This window comes from Colobus angolensis, unplaced genomic scaffold, assembly GCF_000951035.1.
Source record: "Colobus angolensis palliatus isolate OR3802 unplaced genomic scaffold, Cang.pa_1.0 Scaffold116, whole genome shotgun sequence".
NCBI classification, from domain to species: Eukaryota; Metazoa; Chordata; class Mammalia; order Primates; family Cercopithecidae; genus Colobus; species Colobus angolensis.
The window spans coordinates 5,005,823-5,030,249 of NW_012112697.1; the positions used below are offsets into that span (position 1 = coordinate 5,005,823).

The 24,427-nt window shown below is 37.2% G+C and overlaps 1 protein-coding gene across 1 annotated transcript in view; it reads left to right on the top strand.

Moving 5' to 3' along the window:
• The window catches only part of HYDIN (HYDIN, axonemal central pair apparatus protein), a 434,530-nt gene that overhangs the window by 127,753 nt on the left and 282,350 nt on the right, over positions 1-24,427 (top strand). Inside the window, exons 12-13 of the mRNA XM_011962106.1 lie at positions 11,084-11,202; positions 16,475-16,698. Coding sequence (XP_011817496.1) covers positions 11,084-11,202; positions 16,475-16,698 — 343 coding nt within the window. The remainder of the gene's footprint in view (positions 1-11,083; positions 11,203-16,474; positions 16,699-24,427) is intronic.

The window sequence follows — 24,427 nt, forward strand, 5'->3', positions numbered from 1 at the left end:
TGTTATATATAGTTTGAGTATTTTCGTATTTTGTTCCTTCATTATGGTTTCTATTTCTTCACTTATCTCTTCAAAGATTTTTAAGAATGCTATATGAGAGTTTTTTATTACCTCAGACTCTTAGGGTACCAGTTCACATGTTTGTAGTAATCACTGATTTTCCTCCTACTAGATTGTTTCTTCAGATGGTTTGAAATGTTTGTATTATGAACTCAATTTTAGCATGGGGTACCGAATTATGAAACTATTCCCTCAGAGCAGATTTTTATTTCTTCTGCTAAGGGTCCTGTGATTTTTTATTTTCTCAGCTTCTGATTCTTGCACCTATCAGATAGTGTAAGTTTGGATCTCATATGTGTACATGGGATTTTGATTTATCATAGGAGGCTCTTCCTCCTATTCAGAATTCTAAGTAGAAGACAGTCTTCATCACTGCTTCCCTAGACCAATGAATAGAATTATTCTAGTTGCCTTTGCGAAAAGAGGTAGTCTTTCTATGGTCCTGGATTTATGCTAGAATCTTAGTTTAATTCTCCATTCCCAGATAGGAACAAGGCTGTGTCATCTCTCTGTGAGGATATGACTGGACCCACTAAACCATAGGGCCTGTATCTGGTCTACAAATCTCTGGGCCTTCTTTGGGTCATCTCACTAATTTACTATGCTAGCTGAGTTCCCTTTTTATTTCTAGAACCTGTTATTTTCTTTCCTTTATTTTGAATCTGGAAAAGCAATAAAAATATATATTTGCCATTTTTAAATCAATGTTTTTTTTTTGTATTTTGGATGGAAGAATAGACTGTATCAGTTAACTTGGACATACCATCAGAAGTTAATGTTATTAATTTTCATATAAAATTTTAAAAGGCAGTACCACTTACAATAACATTGAGAAATATAAAATAATTAGAGATAAATTTGACAAAAAGTGTACAAGACCCATATACTGAAAACTATGAAAGATTAATGAGAGAAATGAAAGACCTAAACAAATAGAAAACTATAGCTTGTTCATAGATTGGTATATTCAGTGTGGCTATTCAATAGCATGTTAATGACATCTTAATGCCATTTCCCCCCAAATTCATCTGTAGATTTAATTGAAATCAAAATTAAAATCCAAGATGGTTTTTTTTATAGAAATTAACAAGCTGATTCTAAAATTCATATGGAAATGCAAACAACCTAGAATAGTTGAAACAACTTTGGAAGAGTAAAACGAGAGGACTCCTACTACCAGAATTCAAGGCGATTTTTAAGCTACCATAATCAAGATAATCCAGAATAATCTCTCCATTTCAAAATTCTTAATCACATCTTTTGACTTATGAGGTAATATTTACAGATTCAGGAATGCGGATGTGAATATCTTTGGGGGTCATTATTCAGCCTGCCATAGATCTCATGTGGATTTCTGCTGTTTTAGCTCTTTACACTAAATAATCCATCTTTTCTCACTGAAATTCAACATCAGCTCTCTCATAAATCAAATTTACATAATAATTTTGTGTTCACATTATAGTTTAGGCACACATTTGTATATAAACACGAAGACACTTGCATATTAATCTCATTTGTGTCTCAATAATTCAGTAAGGTAGGCTGGAATTATTTATTTTACAGATGAGAAAGCTGAAGCTTAGAGAATTTAGGTGAGTTGTCTGTGGGGCTTCTTAATCCAAGATTTGAATTCTATGTTGTGACAGTCCTGGTCCCTGTCCTGTATCACACTACCCCATAAAGACATGGTTCCTCTGAAATAGTGCAACCTATATTCCATTCTTACAACTCTCAGAAACAGTCAGGTTCCCAGCCCATCCAGAAACTCTGTCCAGATTTTCTAAAACATGTTAAAACACGTCTATAACAACTCATCAAAGATTCCTGTATAACACAAGGCATTTAAAACATTCAAATTACCTCTATAATGCTTAAATAAGTAAGTATATACATGGGTGTATTGGTTTGTAGCATGTAAAGATACTGTACAATTTTAGACATGAATTACATTTTCTTTCTACACTGCTGTAAACATGAACTGTAATACAAACAATAAAATAAGTGTTAAAGATTCTAAAAGTCTAGGATCTAAAGATTTTATCTAAATCATTCCCTGGTTGGTGGTTGCCCTCAGTACCTGGCAGAAACAAACTCCAGGACCCATGAAAGACTAAACCATCAGGGAAATTGTGGGAAGATGAGCTGATAATGCATAACACATTTTAAATAAGGGAAGTATGAAACAAATCTATCTTGTCAGAACAGCTGAAGGTCAGGCTGTAACACACACTACATTTTACCGCTGAAACTCAAGCAAACATAAATGGTTTTGCTGGCACATGCATACATTCGTATCATAATTATAATATTATTTTCATTTAGATAATGAATTTAGGTAAAACAACTTAAATCATATTATTATTGAATGTGAAAATTCTGATAATGAGCTTTGGGGTTCCAAGAAATACCTGTATAATAAACAATTTTGTGCACACAAACATACAACAAAATGTGTTAGTTAACATTTCAGCAAGTTTTGTTTTGTGTTTTTAAAATTTATATTAAAATTATACAAAATAATATTTGTATTATATAGGTAAGGTATAAGGAATAATAGTAAGATAAACAACCATGAACCTGTCACCCACGTTAAGAAATGGGACTTTACCATATCTTAGAAGATCTATCTGTGTCCTTCTCTTTCCTGCATATAGGTAACTATCCATTTAAAATTTTGTGTGGTCAATCATTTCCTTGCTTTTCTTCATACTGCTTTTTAGTTATATGTGGATATAACCCATAACAATATATAACTTGTTTTTGCATGTTTTAAACTTTACGTAAATATTATCATACTATATTTGTTTTTCTGAGATTCACTCATGTCATGCATAAGGCTATAGTTTAACAGTTAATATTCTATTATTTGAATATATAAAAATTCCTCTCCAGTTGGACATTCATGTTGTTTCTAACTTAATGCTGTTATGCTATTGAGAATAATGCTCTTATGAACATTCTTGAACATGTTTTCAGGTACATGGTACCAAATTTTTCTAGGATATATCCCCAGGAGTGGCAACTCCAGGACATACAGGATGTACACACTAAGGTTTACTGGGTAATCAGACTTCTCCAAAGGGGTTGTGCTAGTCTACTTTCCTACCTGCAGGAGATGTGCCTATAACCTTACTCCATAACCTTGACTACTCTTAGTATTGATCAACTTTTAAAATTTTGCTCCTCCGCTAGGTGTGAAATGGAATCTCACTGTGGCTTTGATTAACATTTCTGCAATTATGAATTTCATTATATTGATGAAAATAGCATGTTATATTGACTGGCCATTTGTGTTTCATCTCCTGTGAAATTCCTATTTGGCCTTTGCCCATTTTTCTATTGTGTTGTCTTCATATTGTTAATTCGTAGGGGCTCTTGATGTATTTGGGATGTAACTGGCTTGATATGTCCTGCAAATATCTTCTCCCAGTTTTTGTGTCTTATCTGTTCACTCTCATTAAGGTGATTTTAGTGAACAAGAGTTTTAATGCAATTGCATTTGATATCTTTTATTTTATAATTTTCTCACTTTGTATTGCTAAAATTCCTTTCTCTACACCAAGTTGGTAAAGAGATCATTCTGTATTGCTTTCTAAAAAGTTTTGTAGTTTACTGTCACATTGATCCAACTTCAGTTGACTTTTGTGTAGAGCAGATGGGTGGGACTCTGTGTTAATTTCTTATTGCTGCTGAAACAAGTTATGAGTAACTTAGTGACTTTAAACCACACACATTTATTCTCTTACAGTTCTGGAATTCAGAAGTCTGAAATCAGTTTCACTGAGCTAAAATCAGGTGTCAACAGTGCTGGTTCCTTTTGGAGATTCCTGGGAAAAATTTGTTCCCTACCTTTTCCAGCTCTTAAAGCTGCCAGCATTCCATGGCTTGTGGTTGCATCACTCTAATCTGCTTGCATCATTGCGTTGTCTTTTCATCTTCTGTGTCGAGTTTCCCTCTGCTTTCCTCTCAAGGACATTTGTGATTATATTAGGTCCCACCAAGATAATCCAGGATAATCTCCCCCTGTCTAAATTATTAATTTAATTACCTCTTTTGACATATAAGACAACATTCACCCTTTTGCCATATAGGGCAATATTTAGATTCAGGAGTGAGAATGTAAATATCTTTGGGGGCCATTATTCAGCCTACCACAGATCTCATGTGGATATCAACTGATGTAGCTCCCTACAGTGTGTGCACTATGTAGTCATCTTTCCTCACTGATACTCAACACCTGCTCTGATATAAATCAAATTCACAGGTATTTGTGCATCTATTCTGTGTTTTCTCTTCTGTTTCCTTTGTCATTTTGCACTTTCTGCCCCAGTACCACACTATCTTAATTATAATAGCTTTCCACTAGATCTGAGTTTATGAAAGGGCAAGTTCTCCCAACTTATTCTTCTTTCAGCATGTCTTCTTTTTATTGGCCCTTTGATTTTCCATTTAAATTTTGAAATCAACCCACTACACTACACTCCACCAAATTCTACCTGCTGGCGTTTTGTTTAGCAGTACATTGAATTTATAGATATAAATCTGTTGGGAGAAAATGGACACTCTTGATGACATTGAATCTTCCTTTCCAAGAATATAGTCTGGTTCTCTATTTATTCGTTCATTTATTTAAATCCTTGTTAATGTCTTTCCATAAAGTTTTACAACTTTTGCTTTGAAGGTTTCAAGTATATTTTGTTGATTTATTTTTACGTACTTTATATTTTTGTTGCTATTAAAAATAGAATCTTGAAAACTAAATTTTTCTGACTGTTGCTGGATATAGAAATACAGTTGACCTTTGTAAATGTTTGCTAATCCTGAATCTTACTCTCTTGTTTATTTTTTTTTTATTTATTTTTTGAGACAGCTTCTTGCTCTGTTGCCCAGACTGGAGTGCAAGTGATGTGATCATAGCTCACTGCAGCCTTGAACTCCTGGGCTCAAGTGATCCTCTTGCCTCAGCCTCCCAAGTAGCTGGGACTACAGGCTCACTCCATGATGCCTGGCTAATTTTTTTTTTTTTGAGACGGAGTCTCGCTCTGTCGCCCAGGCTGGAGTGCAGTGGCGCGATCTCAGCTCACTGAAAGCTCCGCCTCCCAGGTTTACACCATTCTCCTGCCTCAGCCTCCCGAGTAGCCTGGCTAATTTTTTTAAAAAAGTTGTAGAGACGAGGTCTTGCTATGTTGCCCAGGCTGATCTTGAACTCCTGGCCTCAATTGATCCTCCTACCTTGTCCTCTCAAAGCACTAGGATTACAGGCATGAGCCATCATACACAGTCCCTCTCTTATTAATTTTAAAATTTATTTATATATTCTTTTTTTCCAGGTTGACAGTCTTACTATGAGTGAATAATGGCCATTTATTCTTCTATTTATACTTTTTTTCCTCTGAGTTTTTTCTTACTGCACAGGAATGGAAGTCAAGTATAATATTGGAACATCTAGGATATTTTAGATGGTATTTTAGTCCGTTCAGGCTGCTATAATAAAATGCCATAGACTCAGTGGTTTATGAAAAACAGAAATTTATTCCACACAATTCTAGAGGCTGGAGAATCCAAGATTAAGGCACCAGCAGATGGTGGAAGGGGCAGACCAACTTGCTGGGGCAGCTTTTGTAAGGGCACTAATCCCATTCTTGAGGGCTACACCCTCATGATCATATCACCTCCTAAAGGCCCCATGTCTTAACACCATCATCTTGGGAGTTAAGATTTCAACATATGAATTTGGGGTTCCGGGGACACTAACATTCAGACCATAGCAGATGGATAGTTTTTGAAAGCCCACAGTTTGCATTTTCTCATACGTAATGCAATGGGATCTGTTGCATTTGGGGCTTCAGGATTATTAAAGGGGCTCTGTAGTGCATCTCCCTATTTCTCATGTGTGAAATCAGAACACTACAGTCATAGATGACAACTGCTCTATGTTTTAAAGTATTTTGGTCTTTTAATAAGGAGTCTGCCCTTAAAGTTTACTAGTTCCTCCATGCTTGTATCTCTTGCTGCCTTTTGCCAAGACAAGAAAAATATCTGCTTAGAAAATCTTGTGGAAAAGTAGCATTTGTAATGTGACCCTAAAATTTAGACTATCACTTAGAAACTCAAGGCTGAGCATTACTTGTACTCCTGTTCTGGGTGAGGGAAGTGGCTAGCTACAAATAAGACAAACTCCTTTGAAGTAATTAATAACTACCAAATAAACATTGGCTCACTGCTTTATTATAACACATCTCCTTGTTTTTAAAGAAAGGCAGTCAAGGTAACAGACGGAGAAAGTTTTAGGCATGACAGTTATAAATAGTCCTGCAGTTTATTGCATGATATATTTGCAATTCTCTTTCTTTGCCATTCTGAAAGTTGGATCTCAATCAAAATGCTTTTCTCTTGACCAAAGAGTGTAAATTATTCCCAATAGTCTAGACCTCAAAAATAATAGAGTAGAGTAACACCATTTGGGCCCTTTGAAAGTTTTATTTATAGTCTAGAGTATTGCCACCACTAACACCTGATCTTTAGAGGAACGTCTTTTCCAGGGATCGGATGGAGCAGGGGAACCCTTTGAATAAATCAGTCATCCCAAGTATGGCTTTTGCTTCTTGTAATCAAAGTAATGTTTGTCGAATGACCACTATGTTGCCAGGCACTAGACGGAACAAAAGGACAAGTATTCTGTCTTTAAAGGACATTCATGGGGAAAAAGCATTAAAGGTACAAAAGCTAAACAGCAACAGAAGACGGTGGAACATAAAATGTCACAAGGCATTAAAATGATGGTAATAAATTAGAAATATCACTTGGCCTGTTCTAAGCGTACTTTCTGTAATACTGAAAACTACATCAACAAAGCATTAAAAGTATTTTGAACATTCAAAATGTCCATACAGAGCAAATATATCCTCTTTCCTTAGAGAACTTGAAATTATATGATATACATTTAAGGAAAACCGTAGAACTATCAAAGATTTCCAAAGTGGTGATATCCCCACTGCTAGGGAGAATGTGGAGAGAAGGAACCCTTAAATACTACAGACGTTTGTGTGGAATTAGCACTATCCTTGAGGGCAGTATGGCTATAGCTATCACAATGTCAGATGTGCATCCCTTTGTTCTGGAAATCTTTCGCAAATGATAAGCTGGGTAATTTGAATTAACTCTCTCTCTAAGAACACCTAGGAAAGCAAGGCAAAATATTTTTTTAAATCTGTTTTTTTTTTTTTTTTTGAGATGGAGTCTTGCTCTGCCGCCCAGGCTGGAGTGCAGTGGCCGGATCTCAGCTCACTGCAAGCTCCCACTCCCGGGTTCACGCCATTCTCCTGCCTCAGCCTCCCGAGTAGCTGGGACTACAGGCGCCCGCCACCTCGCCCGGCTAGTTTTTTGTATTTTTAGTAGAGACGGGGTTTCGCCATGTTAGCCAGGATGGTCTCGATCTCCTGACCTCGTGATCCGCCCGTCTCGGCCTCCCAAAGTGCTGGGATTACAGGCTTGAGCCACCGCACCCGGCCTAAATCTGTTTTTTAAGGCAAGAGAGAACTACCAGAACATGGGCCAAAATCCAAAAGAAGGAAATCAAGACCATCCGACTTTGGGGGCCACTTTATCCTTAAAGACACTGCCTTTTTGGTAAAAACTACAGAGAGGCTAACAAGTTAAGTAAGGTTAAAGAAGAAAACAAAAGTCCATGGTATGTCCCAGGAGGAAAGGCCCTAGTAATCTAATCCACCAGGCTTTAGAGTAGGACCCAGTGAATTAGAAATGGGCCAGTCCTCAAAGAGACTGAAGTTCAGCAAAGAGACTGAAGTTCAGCTTTGAGTAATTATTCAGTTATTGGCTTAATTTCAAACAGTTTTCCACTCGAGATCCAGAAGATAATTGATCCCTAGTGTTCTAAGATATCTATTGTTTATGAGGAATTAATTTATCTCTGTTATACCTACCCTTCTTGGGAGAGTTGAGAAAATAATCACTCAAATGATTTGCTGCAGGGCTTAATTCTCTCACAAAACCTTAGCTGAGAGCAGCTAAATTAGGTTGTCTAGGATTACTAGTGCCCCCCAGTCACCAGCTAGAAGCCGGAGGGAGATATCTTCTTATGGCTTTAAATTATGTCTATAATTTTTATATATACTGATCAGCACTCAGTCAAAAAATGACCAAGCACATGAGGAGGTAAGACAATCTGATAGAAAATCAGAGTAAACAATAGAAACAAACCCAGGAGAACCAGATAAAAGAATTTTCAGACACAGATTTTAAGAACATTTTTATCAAAATTAAGCAGAGATCTGAAAACTAGAAACGCTCTAATGAAAAGTCTAGAACTGAGAAGTTATAATAACAAATTAAAAACTCAGTAGATGAATTTAACTGCTTGTTAGGTATAGCTAGAGATAGATTTTGTAAACTGGAAATTAGATAAATCAAATAAAATATCTGAAAATACTGAAGCATGCAGAGACAAAATATAGAAAAAGAACACACACATACACAGAAAAGACAGAGAGGTGAAAAGTGGAGAAGAAACAATACTTGAAAAGATAATGACTGAAAATTTTTCAGAATTGATGAAAGACATTTATTCGCATATTCAATAAATGCTATAAGTCCCCAAAAGGATAAATGCAACCATGCCTAGGGACATTATAGTAAAATCACTGAAAGCTAAAGATAAAAATAAATCAATATGTGTGCATAAAAATTAAATCTATCAGAAGACAAGATAGATTGTTTCAAATGAGCAATAAGACTATGAGCTGACTTCTCAACAGAAACAGTGGAATGCTATATCTTCAAAGTGCTGGAAGAAAATATGGAAAAATTATTCACAGATACATGTTTGATGGTAGTAGTTACACTACAAATTGTAATGAAAGGTTGGAAGCCACTTAAATGTCCAATAAGAGTTTTAGAAGTATTTGCCTCCCAACAGTGGACCACATAACCATTAAGAAGAATAAGGTAGATCTTTAGATACGATATGTTAATGATATGTTAAAATGTTCCAAAGGTATTATTAAATGAAAAAAAGCAGGTTGCAAAATAACATAGTATGCATTCCCATTTGCATTAGCAGTATTGTGATACAATTAAATATAAAAAGATAGGCACCAACATGTTAATAGTAGTTATCTTTGGATGGTGCAATTATAAGATAATTTTATTCATATTCTCTTTAAATTTTGTAATGATCATGTATTATCGAGCAAAGGTAGTTTCATTTTTAAAAGGGGGAACAAAACCAGTCAGTACTTCAAAGGTTGTGCGCTCTGTATTGACCGTGGGTTCACTGTAGATGTGTTATAACGGATATTGTTAAGTGCATTTCATTACCTCTACATGGAAGAAATTCAGCAAAAGTAAGCATCAGGTAAGATCCCTAGACTCAGATCCCTAATATTCTGGATCTTCCTAAATCTAAGGAAGATCTAGGTGAATAATGTCGCTTGGAGCCCCACATTGGCTCTCATTTTATGAGAAGCATCAATGGTCACCCTTCTCTGATTTAGAATTACTTTTCTTTGTAAGAAACTTTGAAATAATGTTAATAATTGGGTTAAAATTTTTAAATTTTTTTCCTGCTAAAATGTAAGCCTAAATTGCAATACAGTCTGCTCCCTAAAGATAAGAAACTAGCAGTATTCTTATTTTCTTAAAATGTTTGGATCACAATACCAAACAACACAATTCAAAATGCCATAATCTCGAATCTTGAGTTCCCAGAAGATCAAAACCCCTAAGGATCAAAATCCCTAAAGTCTAACATCCCTGGTGTCTAAAATCCCAAAAATCACAGTCCTGAAAGATTAAAATCCCCAATGTTGAAATCCTGAAAACCAAATTCTGGGGAAGGGGTTAGTGTGTTTTCAGTTGCACATGGGATAGTTGCATTATGCTGATTGTACCATGTTAGGTGGAACTGTTACTCTGTTTCTGTATTGGGAAATTTAGTATGGTTTAACACATGGGTGCCAGGTTGACAAGGCGTGGGCTTGTGGTCTTAAGTTTACATGTCAACTTGACATCTAAAAATTGTTGGAAACCTGATAGAGCATAATTTTGAGTTTATCTGTGAGAGTGTTTGCAGAGGAGATTTGTGTATAAGTCTGAGTGGACTTTATGGGAAAAATCTGCCCTCAGTGTTGACAGGCCCCATCCAACCAGCCAGGGACTTAGGAGAGAACAAATACAGAAGGCACATTGGTTTGTCTCTGATAGCTGGGACAGACTTTTCCTCTGCTGCCTTGGACGTTAGAAATTTGACTCCATGAAAGTGCATTATCATGACGTTGTCTTTGTGCATAAGTATTGTGTGTGTGCGTAAAAATGCAGACACTTCCTCAATAAATGAAGAGATATTCTTTTTGTACATCTGAATTTGTGAGAGATAAAATTTCTAGAGATCTCAGCTCTTTGGGAAACTGCCTAAGTAGGGGTGACTCACCATGGTTTTTGATCTATCTTTTCAAAAGACTTAGGTTGTTTATATGGTATATCAGGTGATCACAGTTATAAAGCTGGGTACCTGCAGTTACCAATCCTAATGACATGCATTTGTACATTGCCCTTTTTCACCTGTTCCTTTGTAAATACAGTTTATGTGCTCATAACTGTTATACCCACATGACTGTTGTTAGTCTACTTGTGTCTATGCTTGCAAAAATATGTATTTTGTTGCCTATTTTATTGCATAAAGTGGCCTTTGAAGTATTCTGTTGTGTTTTTATATGTTTCTCAAGTAAATCCCTCTTTAAAATGTAAATAAATATATTGTAAAGAATGTCTTTTGTTTTTCCAGAATTATATCTTTCACAATTTCAGCAGTCAGGATTTTGGCATTCAGGATTATGATTGGCTCCTAGATAGGGTGAATCTTCAGCATTAAATTGCAGTTCCCTCGGTGCAGTGCAGGGAGCTATTTAATAATTTTGGTTATTTATATTGGTAACGTACACGAGGGAACATGATTTGGGGTAAATGAAGCACCATTTGGATGCTAAAGTCAGAATTGTTTTTCTAGGCCGAGAAATCCGTCTGCCCCTCCGAATCAAAGGGGAAGGCATGGGACCTAAGATTCACTTCAACTTTGAATTGCTGGATATTGGGAAAGTTTTCACCGGATCTGTACATTGTTATGAGGTAAGCACTAGAGTTGTTCGCTGAGACTTCAAACACTACTTGGCTTTTTGGGTTTGTTGTCTCTTATGTGTTTTTATTTGACGGACAGTATGTGCAATCACATTCATTCGCCATTACTCATCCTTGTTGAGACCCCGCAGTGCTCAGATTCTTCCTCCTCTTGCCTGGCCATCGTGAGGGAAACAACTTTTTATCTTCATGAGCCCTCCCTCACTTTAGTAAAAGCTAAAAAGCAACAGAGCCATAGTTTAAATGGTTTTATCCTCATCATTTTGTAGATTGCAAAGGGAAAACCCATAAATACATCTCCCCATCTGTTTAGTGCTTCTTCTCTGACAACATAAATTCCACAGATCAGAGGATGGAGAACCTTTTACATTTTCTAGAACGTCCTAATGAGCATAGCTCTTTTCACACTTCAGAATTTTCTCTTAATGCACTGGTCTCCAATCTATGTTTTAAAAACCAGTAATAGTTTCTGGAAGAGACTTTCCTGCTTTATCTTTCCAATTAATTAGAAAATGAAATTTTACAGGATGTCTGCATGAGTTCTTCAGGATCAGTGTTTACTTCAGTGTTTCACCATCACTAAATTTGTATCTAGGGCATATTTTTTACACTGTGTCAGACTGTAACCCTTGAAACTTCATTTTGGAAAGGTTCCTTCATTGTATATGTTTGTATTTTTATAGCGGTATTCAAAGCAATTATTTAATGAGTGACAAATAGATGTCAGGTTCATACTTTATTGTGTGTGCATATCTATGTGTCTGTGTGTGTGTCTGTCTGTGTGTGTGATTTCTAATCCTTACCAAATTGTGAAAGTTAGGCTTTATTACATCTATTTTGCATATGAGAAATGTGGATCGTGTAGTGGTTAATATCATACACAACATCTCCCTTAATGTGTGTTGAGCACAGTGCTAGTGCTTTCACATTCACTCGTTCATTTAGTTCTCACAAAAACCCGATTTGTATCCTAGCACTTTGGGAGACCAAGGTGGTGGATCACTTGAGGTCAGGAGTTCAAGGCCAGCTTGGCCAATGTGGTGAAACTCAATTGCTACTAAAAATACAAAAATGGGTGTGTTGGCGGGCACCTGTAATCCCAACTACTTGGAAGACTGAGGCAGGAGAAGCACTTGAACTCAGGAGGTGGAGGTTGCAGTGAGCCAAGATCGCGCCACTGCAGTCCAGCCTGGGCAACAGAGTGAGATTCTGTGTTGAACAAAAAACAAAAAACAAAAACCACCCCCAAACAATAAAACCCTATTTGTGAGAACTATTTGTGAGGTACAATTAACTATTTCCATTTTGTAGCTGGGTAAACTGAGGCTTAGAGAAGTTAAGGTAGTACTAGATATTGTAACAAATAAATACAAAAATACATAATGTCTCAAATATTCTAGAAGCTTCTTTTATACCTTACATAAAGTCCAAAACAAAGGTTTCTAGTGAGCAGGTGCTCTCTTCCAGCAGAGAAGCTGGAACATTTCATGCTTGGCCACCCCTACCACGTGGTCTTCAAGATTGCGGAAGGGGAAAGGGCATGGGAGAATGTATATGATATTTTTATAGATGGTAGCGCATTTCACTTACATTCATATTCCATTAGCTGTATGCACAGAAAAAGAGGAAGTGCATTCAAGGAATGGCAACCTGAATGCCAGGGGAGTTAAGTAACTTGGCAGGGTCCTGCAGCATGTAATGTTGGTGAGTCCTGGGGGACTAGGGCTGTCTCTCCTGTTCTGGGAAGAGAAGGCCTTTGCTGGCCTCTCAGCCCTTTAGGTTCTCAGCATCCCACCCTCTCACCTTGGGTAAACCCAGCCTCCAACCCACTTGGCTCTTAGCCCAGCCTAACCTGGTGTGGGGACAGTGCCCTGTGTCTCCCACATTCACAAGGTAACTGTGGCCTAAATGGGATGATGCAGAAGGTAAACAGAGATGTTAATGTCACAGTGAGATGGACTATGCATAGGAACACAGTGTAAATGAAGAAATCAGTCACATGGCTGTCATGAAATGACAAGTGACACAGCTATATCCCACACTGTCCTGGATTGCACTTGCAAGGTCACTTAGGGGAGAAGGAAAAAAAGTCCAGTAGCTCTCATTAAACTGATATTCTGTCTGCAATTTATCCAGTGTGAATTTCCTTTACATCTTACAGACTGAACTTATGAGTGCCACATCAGAAAAGAACCTTTAATTCTGATGCAAAATGGATAGGGTTTCCCTGAATGTAAATTTAGCAGAAGTGTGCTCGAGGCCACCGCTTCCCACCCTCCCTAATTTTAATAGTAAAGCAAACCACAGCCAGTTAAATAAGTGTTAAATGAGGTGATGCATCAGATTGGACAGTTTGGAGAGCTGTGCAGTGGCAGAGAAGGACACGGTAAGATGCTTCTTATGGGAATATTTTGCACTCTGCGTATTTAATGCTGATGCTTCATTGCATCTCTCTTTCAATTTATTGCATTACCTACTTGAGACAAATTTGAGTAACTAGCTATTGCCCTTAGTCATTGCTGAGCATAGCAGATACATAAAGAATAAACCATAACCCCAAGAGTATACACTATTCCCCAGTGTAATTAAGAAGGAAAACAAATGAGAGGCAAAGTTTGATTATAAATTTTCTTCTCTCCAAGGAGCTAGACCTCAAGGAAAGAGTATTATCAGTAATCAAAAGGCCTCTGAATTGTGTCCCAAAACTATTGCTGGTTTCTATATTCGTAAGTGGGTGCTTGTTTGTCAGGAGGAGAAGAATGATGTCATATTCTTAAAAATGGAGGAATGCTCACCATACAGAAAATATGGGCAAAATGTTTCTGCTAACCAAAAAAACTAAAAGGCAATCCATGCATCTTCTGAAAGAAAAGAACAGGGTCCTCCAAGTTACCACTAATGCCTTCAATTTGCCTTCATGTTACCACTAGTACGTATTAGTCACTTCTTAAGCACAGGTAAAATTTAAACCCATCCTGTTTGGCACTGAGGATATAAATAGCAGTCACTGACTATGTGTGGTGTCTCACATGTGTAATCCCAGTGCTTTGGGAGGCTGAGGTTGGAGGATCACTTGAGCTAAGGAGTTAGAGACCAGCATGGGCAATACAGTAAGACCCCATCTCTACAAAAAAACCCCACAAAAATTAGGCTGATGGCACATACCTATAGCCCCAGCTACTCAGAAGGCAGAGGTGGAACGATCACTTGAGCCTGGGAGTTCAAGGGTACAGTGAGCTGTGATGCGCCACTGCACTCCAGCCTGGACAACAGAGCCAGACCCTATGTCTTAAAAAACAAAAAACAAACAAAAACATATCAACAGTCTCTGTCATTTTTAAGCACTATTTGCCAAGCACTGTTCTAAAAATTTCATAAATTAATAAATTTAATTTTACAGCAACATGAGAAGTTAGTAGTACTTACATTTTAAAGATGGGGAAACTGGAACACAGAGAAACTAAGTAGATTGTCTAAGGTTACCGAGCTAGTAAGTCAATGGCAAAGCTGAGATTTGAACCCAGGCAGTTTGGCTGCAGAGTCGCTGGCCATATCACTTTTCTACATGGTCTCTTTAAATGGAATGAAGGGTGAAGCCTGGTTCCTACTACCAGGGAGCTTAGAATGAGGAAGATGGGGAAGAAACAAAAAAGATGAATAAAATAGCAGGCGGCAATTATTTATGCTTCTATTTTGGTGCATTGTCCATCTTCTCTTGGCAGAAGAGGCTGTCTTCCTCTGCTCTGCCTCTGCTGCCGACTCTCTCCACCATATGTTCTGGATGCCCTTTTCCCTGCAACCTGAGCCCCTGAACTCATCCTCCTCTGCATCCACTCAGACCCCATTCCCTTAGTTACCAAGGTCTGTTCTCTTACAACAACAACAGGCAGCACTTTGGTGAGTGCTTCCTCTAGGCTGAGCACTAAATATGCATTATCTCATTTATTATAAATATGCTTTCTCCTCTGCAGTACCTCCCACAGCCTTGCCACTCCCATTCTCACCTTTCACCACTCATCTTCTGAAAACATGAATCTAAAATAGCCACTATTTTCTGTGCACCCACTCAGTCCCCTAAACATTTGTCCTCTGGATTCTGCAATCATGCCCCACTGGGATTACTCTCTTCCTCAAGGTCAGGGATGACAATAATCTCTAAATAAAAATAATAAATCTATAACCTTTGCTCTGAACTTACTCTCCTGACCTCTGTCTGCATCTGACTTCATCTGGGAATCCTCCTCCCTCAGCTTCTGGGTTCCTGACACACCTCACATTTGCCTGCTAACCTTCTGAAAGTTTCTTCAAGATCTCTCATGCTCTTTGTCCTCCAAAGCCTTAGGTGTAGGTTGAGGGTGGTTCCTATATAAATCAGGAAAACATGCTGTTCACCCTCTAGGTGTAAGGACAGCATTGGCAAGGATCAGAGGTGGTGTCTTTGGAAGCCAGGATAGAACAACATGGCTGTAGTCAAGGTTCATGCCCAAGAATTGTAGGGACAGTAGACTGAGGCCTGCCATGTAGGATGCCAAATGTCATGAGTGTGCATGAAGGAGCTCAGGCATGAGCTCTTTACATGCACACACGAAACCCAGTGCACAACCACATATGGGTAATAATATGCTTCTAGAACACTAGCATATAGGAATACAACTTTTCTATAGTAAAACAGTTGCTTGCATAAGAATCTCAAAACAATCATCCATCCAGTAGAATTTGAGATGAAAGTATCTCAATAGGATGAAATCTGATAGCACAACAAAGAGAACCCTTGTCATCTGGGATCCACAATGATGTCTCATTTACATTCTTCAAGCTACATTATAAACATAGGTTTAGGTAATTCTCACTCTGCTATTCAAACTTGCTTTTTATTTTTAAGTATGCTGCTTAACCTCAGCCTTCTCATGCATATAAGAGAAATACTTTCCCTTGGTTACTTTATAGAGAGTAGCAAAGAAAGGGGGTATTTTAAGGCTCTTCATCAGTGTATGTGATTAAGATCAGTCTTTATAGCACAAGCATAATATATATGACCAATTTCATTTTAAAGAGGAGACTAAAAATGTAAAATTACTTTCTGGCTTGGGAGTTCTATCTTGGAACACTCAAGGCATCAGACTGTTCATTTGTCCCTGAGTGTTCTTTGGTTCTAATTCCTGCAACTTTCCCTTTGTTGCTGTTAAACAGTACAGACACATGCTTATATGAAAATAAGTCAGAGGCCCATTGACTTTCACATTCTTGCCTTTTATTGATACAGGCAATACTGTACAACAAAGGCAGCATCGATGCTCTCTTCAACGTGACCCCTCCGACTTCAGCTTTGGGGGCCTGCTTTGTTTTCTGTCCCAAGGAAGGCATCATTGAACCAAGTGGAGTCCAAGCTATCCAGATCTCCTTCAGTTCTACCATCCTGGGAAACTTTGAAGAAGAGTTCCTGGTCAATGTCAATGGGTCACCTGAGCCTGTGAAACTGACCATTAGGTAAGGTGCATTTATAACTAATGTAGAAACTAACTGAAGTTTTAACCTGTTGCCTTTTTAACTTTTTAAATAGATCCTGTCTGAATATTCATAACTGTCTTTGTTGATATGAACACATCAGCATAATAGAGTGTGTTAAATTTCCATCAGTGTTTCCCTAGTGAACATGTATAAGTTATTATAATATAGATACAGATGCTGTTTGGAGATCTAGTTTTTCTGCGAGTTATAATCTTATAAAATAAGGATTTAGACATTAAACTAGCTTCTAGTTACTCTCTATGTCTTAGGATGTTTAGAGAAGATAAGTTATTACAGTAACACCTGAATAAAATCATCTGGGCTAAGCTTTGGCCATTATCATAGTTTCTCTAAACTTTTGTTTTTTGTTCTTATTTTAAGGAAATTATTTACATGATCTCACTATCATGTCTTCAAACATTGTAAACACATTGCTCTGACTCTGTTTGGATTCCCACAGCAGCAGGTTGCTAATTACCATGGCAGTTTCTCTTATTCTGGTAACTGCTAGCAAGACCTCCCTCCATCTACAAGCTGAGGTCTCCCTTGGGGCAAGCCCTGGGGATAACATAGAAAAGAGATAGAGACATATGACCTGAAGGATCCAAGGAAAATATACTGATCTCATGATATATACTATACATTCAGAATCTCAAGATTAGCTGAAAGGTGATTACTATTTAGTCTCAAACTCTTGCACCTCAGTGTCCCTGTTACGCACTGAATTGTTTCCCACAGAATTTATATGTTGAAGTCCTAATACCCAGTACCTCGGAATGTAACTCTTCTTGGACATAGGGCCTTTAAAGAGGTAATTAAGGCAAAATGAGGTCAGATGGGTGGACTTTAATCCAATATGATTGGTGTCCTTATAAGGAGAGGACATTAGGACACAGACATACTCATAGAAAAGGACCATGTGAAAAAAATAAAGAGAAGCTGAAGTGAGAGACCCTCAGAAAAAAATAACCTTGCAGTCACCAACCCTTCTGACAGCAACAGAAATAAACTTCTGTTGTTTAAGCCACCCAATCTAGGGTACTTTGTTATGGCAGCCTTAGCAAAGTCATACAACCCCCAACAACTAAGGAGAGTGAATGTGTGTGCCTCAAGGGTTCTGTGGCATGGCCAAAGCAGCCTGTCATAATCATAGTCTTTTTTTATTTTTAAGTCTCAAGACTTATCTGAAACATTCACAAGACATTTACATTCTCTACCGTAATACATGTGTTTGTTATAAGAGAAAAATGAGAGTTGTTTTCCAAATATTTGAATAACATTGACTCTTCACGAATATGCGTCATACTTATCCCAGCTGACATCCTTTGCATATGTATACAATATGAGAAGGGTGGGAATACATTTTCATATTATATGAACTTCAGCCCACTTCATATCTTCATATCATCTCATCTCCCGTGACAAGCAGTGAAGGGTGGTTATCTGAAGAAGTAGGAAGAACAAACTTGTGAATGTAACTGTGTCTCCAATTCACGGATCCTCTGGTCCCATAAGGGTCTTTGATAAGATCCAGCAGATCAACTATTGGAAGCTTTCTGACTACTGGGCATCAGGAAGTATTGCTCTGAATCATAAGTACCCTTGACAACATCCAGTATCATAAGCAAGCCTTCATACATAAGCAGCAAAGATAAAACCTTTACGCTCTGCTCTAAAAATATTTAAGATAGAAGGAATAATGGCCCTGTCTGTAGGAAGGAAAGTATAGGATAATAAAGGAGCAGTTTTACTTTTCAGGTGACGATAGAAGGAAAAGTGCTAGCCAAGGAAGGCTAACTGCCCCTCAAGTTTAATAAGAAAGCTCATCCCAATTTCACCTGGCCATTCCCCATTTTAAGTTCAGGCCTAATAATTAATACTGTGTCTTACCATCAACATACATACATAGCTACCCTTTTTAGGAATAATTATGTATTTTGGATGTTGGTTTGATAAACTCTTATTGAGTATCTCCTTCAAGCAAGGTTGTATATTAGATGCAAGAAGTCATGTATTTGGGTTTGTTAGACATTCCTGATGCATGACTACTACTGCCCTCACTTTTGACTCTGAATTGTTTATCCAAATTCAGGATTGCCCGTTCTCTAAACTATTCCCTAAACTAACTTAAAAATACAGGAAAAGAAATAACAAGGGAATTTAAAAGGGTAGAAAATATCCATTTAACACAAAGAAAGGCAGTCATGGAGGAATAAAGGAACAGAAAAGACATGAGATATATAGAAAATAAGTAGCATGAGTCCTGCCCTATCAACAATCACATTAGATGTCAATGTATTAAATACTTCAATTAAAAGTTAGAGAATGGCAGAATGGATTAGAACAAAACAAACAAACCCCCCAAAAATGATCTATCTGTATGCTTTTTACAAGATACCACACTTTAGATTTAAAGATATGAATAGGTTGAAACCAAAAGGATAGAAATATCTATACCATGCAAACAGTATCAAAAGAAAGCTGGAGAGACTATGTTATACCAGACAAAATAGAAACAAAATTTGTTACTCAAGACAAAGAAGGACATTTTACAATGATAAGATAGTGAATTCATCAAAAAGGTATGGCAATTACAAACACACATCTAATAACAGAGCACCAAAATATGTGAAGTGCAGACAGACAGAATTGAAGGGAAAAATAGACAATTCAGCAAAATAGTAGGGGATGTCAATACCCCACTTTCAATAATAAAAAAACTAAGCAGAAGATCATAAAGGAAATAGAAGAGTTGAACACTATAAACCACCTAGACCTAACAGACATCTACAGCACACTCTACCCAACAGGAATAAAAGAAAGGACATTACTGTCAACCTTACAGAAATTAAAAAGATTAGTGGATAATGCTATGAACAATTGTATGCCAAAAATTAGATAATGTAGATGACATGAACAAATTCCTAGAAAGACATGAACTACCAAAACTGACTCAAGAAGAGATAGAGAATCTGAATAGACCTGTAATATATTCCAACCAAAAACAAACAAACAAAAAACAGGATCAAGTGGCTTCACTGGTGAATTCTACTGAATGTTTAATGAAGAATTGTCATAATCTTTCACAAACTCTTCCAAAAAATGAGAAGGTAGGAACACTTGTCAACTCAATTTATTAGGCCAATATTACCCTGATACCGAAACCCAACAAAAACATTACAAGGAAAGAAAGCTAAAAATCCATAACCTTTATGGATTTAGACCCAAAAATCTTTGACAAAATACTAGCAAACCAAATCCAGCAACATGTGGAAAGGATTATACCCCATCACCAAGTGGGATTTATCACCAAGTGGGAAAGGTTGGCTTAACATATGAAAATCAATCAATGTAATACAACATATTAACAGAATAAAGGACAAAAACCACATGATTATTTCAATAAACATAGAAAAAGCATTTGCCAAAATTCAGCACCCTTTTATGATTAAAAAAAAAAAAGTAACAAACTAGGAGTAGAAGGGAACTGCCTCTACATGAAATGTAAGGGCTGAAACTATAAAACTGTTAGAAGAAAACATAGGGATAGGCCCAGCACAGTGGCTCATGCCTGTAATCTCAGCACTTTGGGAGGCTGAGGCAGGCAGATTACCTGAGGTCAGGAGTTTGAGACCAGCCTGACCGACATGGTGAAACCATGTCTATCCTAAAAATACAAAAAAATTAGCTGGGCATGGTGGTGTGTGCCTGCAATCCCAGCTACTTGGGAGGCTGGGGCAGGAATATCACTTGAACCCAGGAGGCGGAGATTGCAGTGAGTGGAGATTATGGCACCGCACTCCAGCCTGGGTGACAGAGTGAGACTCTGTCTCAAAAACAAACAAACAAACATAGGGATAAATATCCACATCCAAAAACCAAATAAGCAATAGTTTTCAGATAATCAGCATCTAAGCACAAACAACCAAAGGAAAAATAAATAAATTAGACTTCATCAGAATGTAAAAAAGTTTGTGCTGCAAAGGGGATACTATCAAGAAAGTGAAAACACAACCTACACAATGGGAGAAAGTATTTGCAACTCATATATCTGATAAGGGACAATAATAAATTACTAGACAATTCTAACTCAATAAATAATTCAATTTAAAAATGGACAAAGCGTTTAAGCAGACATTTCTCAAAGAAGATATACAAAAGGCCAATAACACATGAAAAGACTGTCAACATCATTAATCCTCAGGGAGATGTAAATCAAAACCCCACAATGAGACACTACTTCACACTCACTTGGATGTCTATAATCTTAAAATGGAAAATACAGTAGTTCCCCTTTATCTGCATTTTTAGGCCCCAAAGTGCAAAAGTAAAATTAGCGTTACTCAAACACAAGCACTGCAATACTGTGGCAGTTGATCTGATAACCAAGACAGCTACTAAGTGACTAAAGAGAGGGTAGCATCATGCAGCATCAATACACTGGACAAAAGGGTGATTCATGACCCAGGCTGGACAGACAGTGGATGACACAAGACTTCATCACACTACTCAAAATGACAGGCATTTAACAATGTATGAGTGATCTATTTCTGGAAATTTTTTATTTAATATTTTTGGACTGTGTTGACCATAAATAACTGAAACAACAGGAAGTCAAAACTACAGATGAGGTACTACTGTAAGTGTTGGTGAAAAGGTAGGGGAATGAAAACCCCCATGCACTGATAATTAGGAATGTAAGACATGGCAGCCACTTTAGAAAATGGTTTATCAGCACCTCAAACAGGTAAACACTGAGTTACCATATGACCAGCAATTCCATTCCTAGGTATATACCCAGGAGGAATGAAAGCATATATCCATACAAAAACTTGTACATGAATATTTATAGCAGTATCATTCATAGTAGCCAAAGATAAATGAAATGTGGCATATCCATACAATGGAATGCTATTTGACCATAAAAAGGAATGAAAAAGAAAAAAATGAAGCACTGATAGATGCTACGACAGGGTAGCATAGATGAACCTTGCTACCATGGTCTTTTGTGACTACTTCTTTCCCTTGTCATAATGTTTTCAAGGTTCAGCCATAGTGACACCATTATAAACCTTGAAAATAAGGTTCATCCATTATGAACCCTGAAAACATTATGAAAAAAGCGAGTCATAAAAGACAACACATTACATGATTCCATTTGTATGAAATGATTAAAATAGGCAAATCTATATAGATCTGAGTTGGATTAGTGGTTGCTTAGGGCTGGTGGGTGCAGGATAGATTGTGACAGCTAAAGGGCTGAGGTTTCTTTTTGAGGTGATGAAAATGTTCTCAAATTGACTGTAGTGATGGTTGCATATATTTGTGAATATACAAAAAACATTGATTTGTACACTTTAAATGTGTGAATTTTATGATGTGTGAATTATATGTCAATGAAGCTGTCATTTAAAGAAAAAAAACACAGGAGCCTGTAATAGTGAGCAATATTTCTGTAATTTCCTGGTTGAATTTTTTAAATCTCTGATCTCTTCTCCTAAAGATCCCAGAGTAGTCATGCATGTCACTTGCAATGTCTAAATAAGTTAAGGTGTACTTGGGTTCTCCACTGTGAATAATAGGATTTAGGGATCTCCCAGAAATCTGCTCACAAGTGAACTTGGACTAGTTAGTACTCCACCTGCTCTGTGGAGGGTAAGCCTCCTGTTCTATCTTCTGGACATTTCCATTTACCAACATTCACACACCACTTCTTGATTTTGGATGTTCATTTCTAGTTTCTTTCAACAGAACCTATGGAAAGAATCTTTATGGGGATTTATCACCAAACTCATGATCGATTGCTAAGAGAAATGGACTTACCTAAATTTCCTCCTTAGTTCACTTCCTTTAAAGCTTAGTGTTTCTTGTGTCCAATAATGTTGCATTGTTAGTGGTTTCTAGCATTTCAAACCACTAACAATAATTTTGAAAACCTGCTAAAAATCTAGTGTCATTAATAAATGTCTATTCATAAAGGGTAAAAATGCATGTATAATAATACATCATCTATTCTCAGCTCCACACGTTAGCACTGACTTGACTTGTTATTTTACTTTGTCAGAAATACTTTCTTGGGCCTCATAGCCCAGGAAATGTCTATAAAGTTAATATTGTAGGTTCTGGAATTTTGTTGCTTTTTTATTGCCAGGTACTCATTTCTCAATACCGCGTAAGCTAGTATTTTAGCTAGTATGCCTTGAAAGATCATAACAAATATAGTTTTACTCTTCCTATTTACTCTTCCAATTCATGACACAGTATTTTCAGTGGTTGGATAAACAACACTGTAAAATTAGTGTGATTTTCAAAAATTACCCATAAGCAATTTTCTTCCCTCCTATTTTTACATATGTGATTTTATAAAGTTTGAACCATAGCACAGATATATTTTGTATTCAACTTGTCTCACTTACATATTGTAATAATTGAATCATTCTCTCTCTTTTCTTTCAAATTATAGTTTTAAGAGACCCCTGCATTGATTTTATGGCACAACCTTGGCATAGACTGTCCTAACATTCTGAATCCCTGTGAGAATTAATGTGACCGTATCTAAGTCCAGATGGGATTGTTCAGCCACAGTTCCCTCAGTTACATGTGCCTTTGGACAAGTGTCATGTATCTGGTTGTTTAAACTTCTGCATTGATTAAATGTCTGCTTCATGTACATTTTTTAAACTTCTTTCCTACTTTCTTTAGCATCTCGTGCATGTCAGACAGACACTTTTGGTCTGTTTGTTACTTTGGTCCCTAAAAGCTTCTTTTCAAGTGAAGCATGTAGCCTGTCGGCCTGTTTGTTGACTTCATTCTCAACTGGATCCTAATTCCTGGCTGAGTCCCAACTACTCCCTTTAAAATCACTTTAGATCATCAGCGTGAAATATAATAAATGCTCATGAGAAAGTTACATTTGAAACTTGTTGCAGTGAGTCTTTGCTGTGGCCATTCTTCCCAGGCTTACAACAACCTCTCATCACATTATGGTCAGAGCTGGAGCAACTGGAAGTACCACTAAGACACCATCATATTCTGCATGGTATGACACATACAACATCTGGAGCTTGGTGAATTAAAAGATTCTTGCTTAATGTGTTTTATGCTATCTGTGTGTCTATAACATTTAAAAGTTTTGCCACACAGATGGGACACTTTTCAGTTCTTACTTTTGGCCTACAGATAAAGACATGGATCATGGAGAAAAGTAATTGTTTCTCTGAAGGTAAACAAGATAACTTAATAGATTAGTTTTCTTTTGCTGTTGTAACAAATTATCATAAATTTAGTAGCTTCAAACAACACATATTTAATATTTTACAGTTTTATAGCCTTAATGCAGGTCTAGCTGGGCTAAAATCAGTGTTGGCAGGGCTGTGTTTCCTTCTGAAGGCTCTAGAGGGGAACCCATTTCCTAACCTTTTTTGGCTTTCTGAGGCTGCTCATATTCCTGGATGCATGATTTCCTTCTTCTGTGTTCAAAGCCAGGTTGAGTTCTCAGACTGCAACACTCTGACCTCCTCTTCTGTCTCTGTCCTCTATTTTTAAAATCACCCTTGTGATTACAATGGGCCTACCAGGATAAGACAGGATAATCTCCCCATCTTAAATTCAGTTAATTAGCAACCCTAATTCCATCTGCTACCTTAATTCCTCTTTGCCATGTAACCTAATATATTCATAGGTTCTGGGAATTAGGACATAGATATCT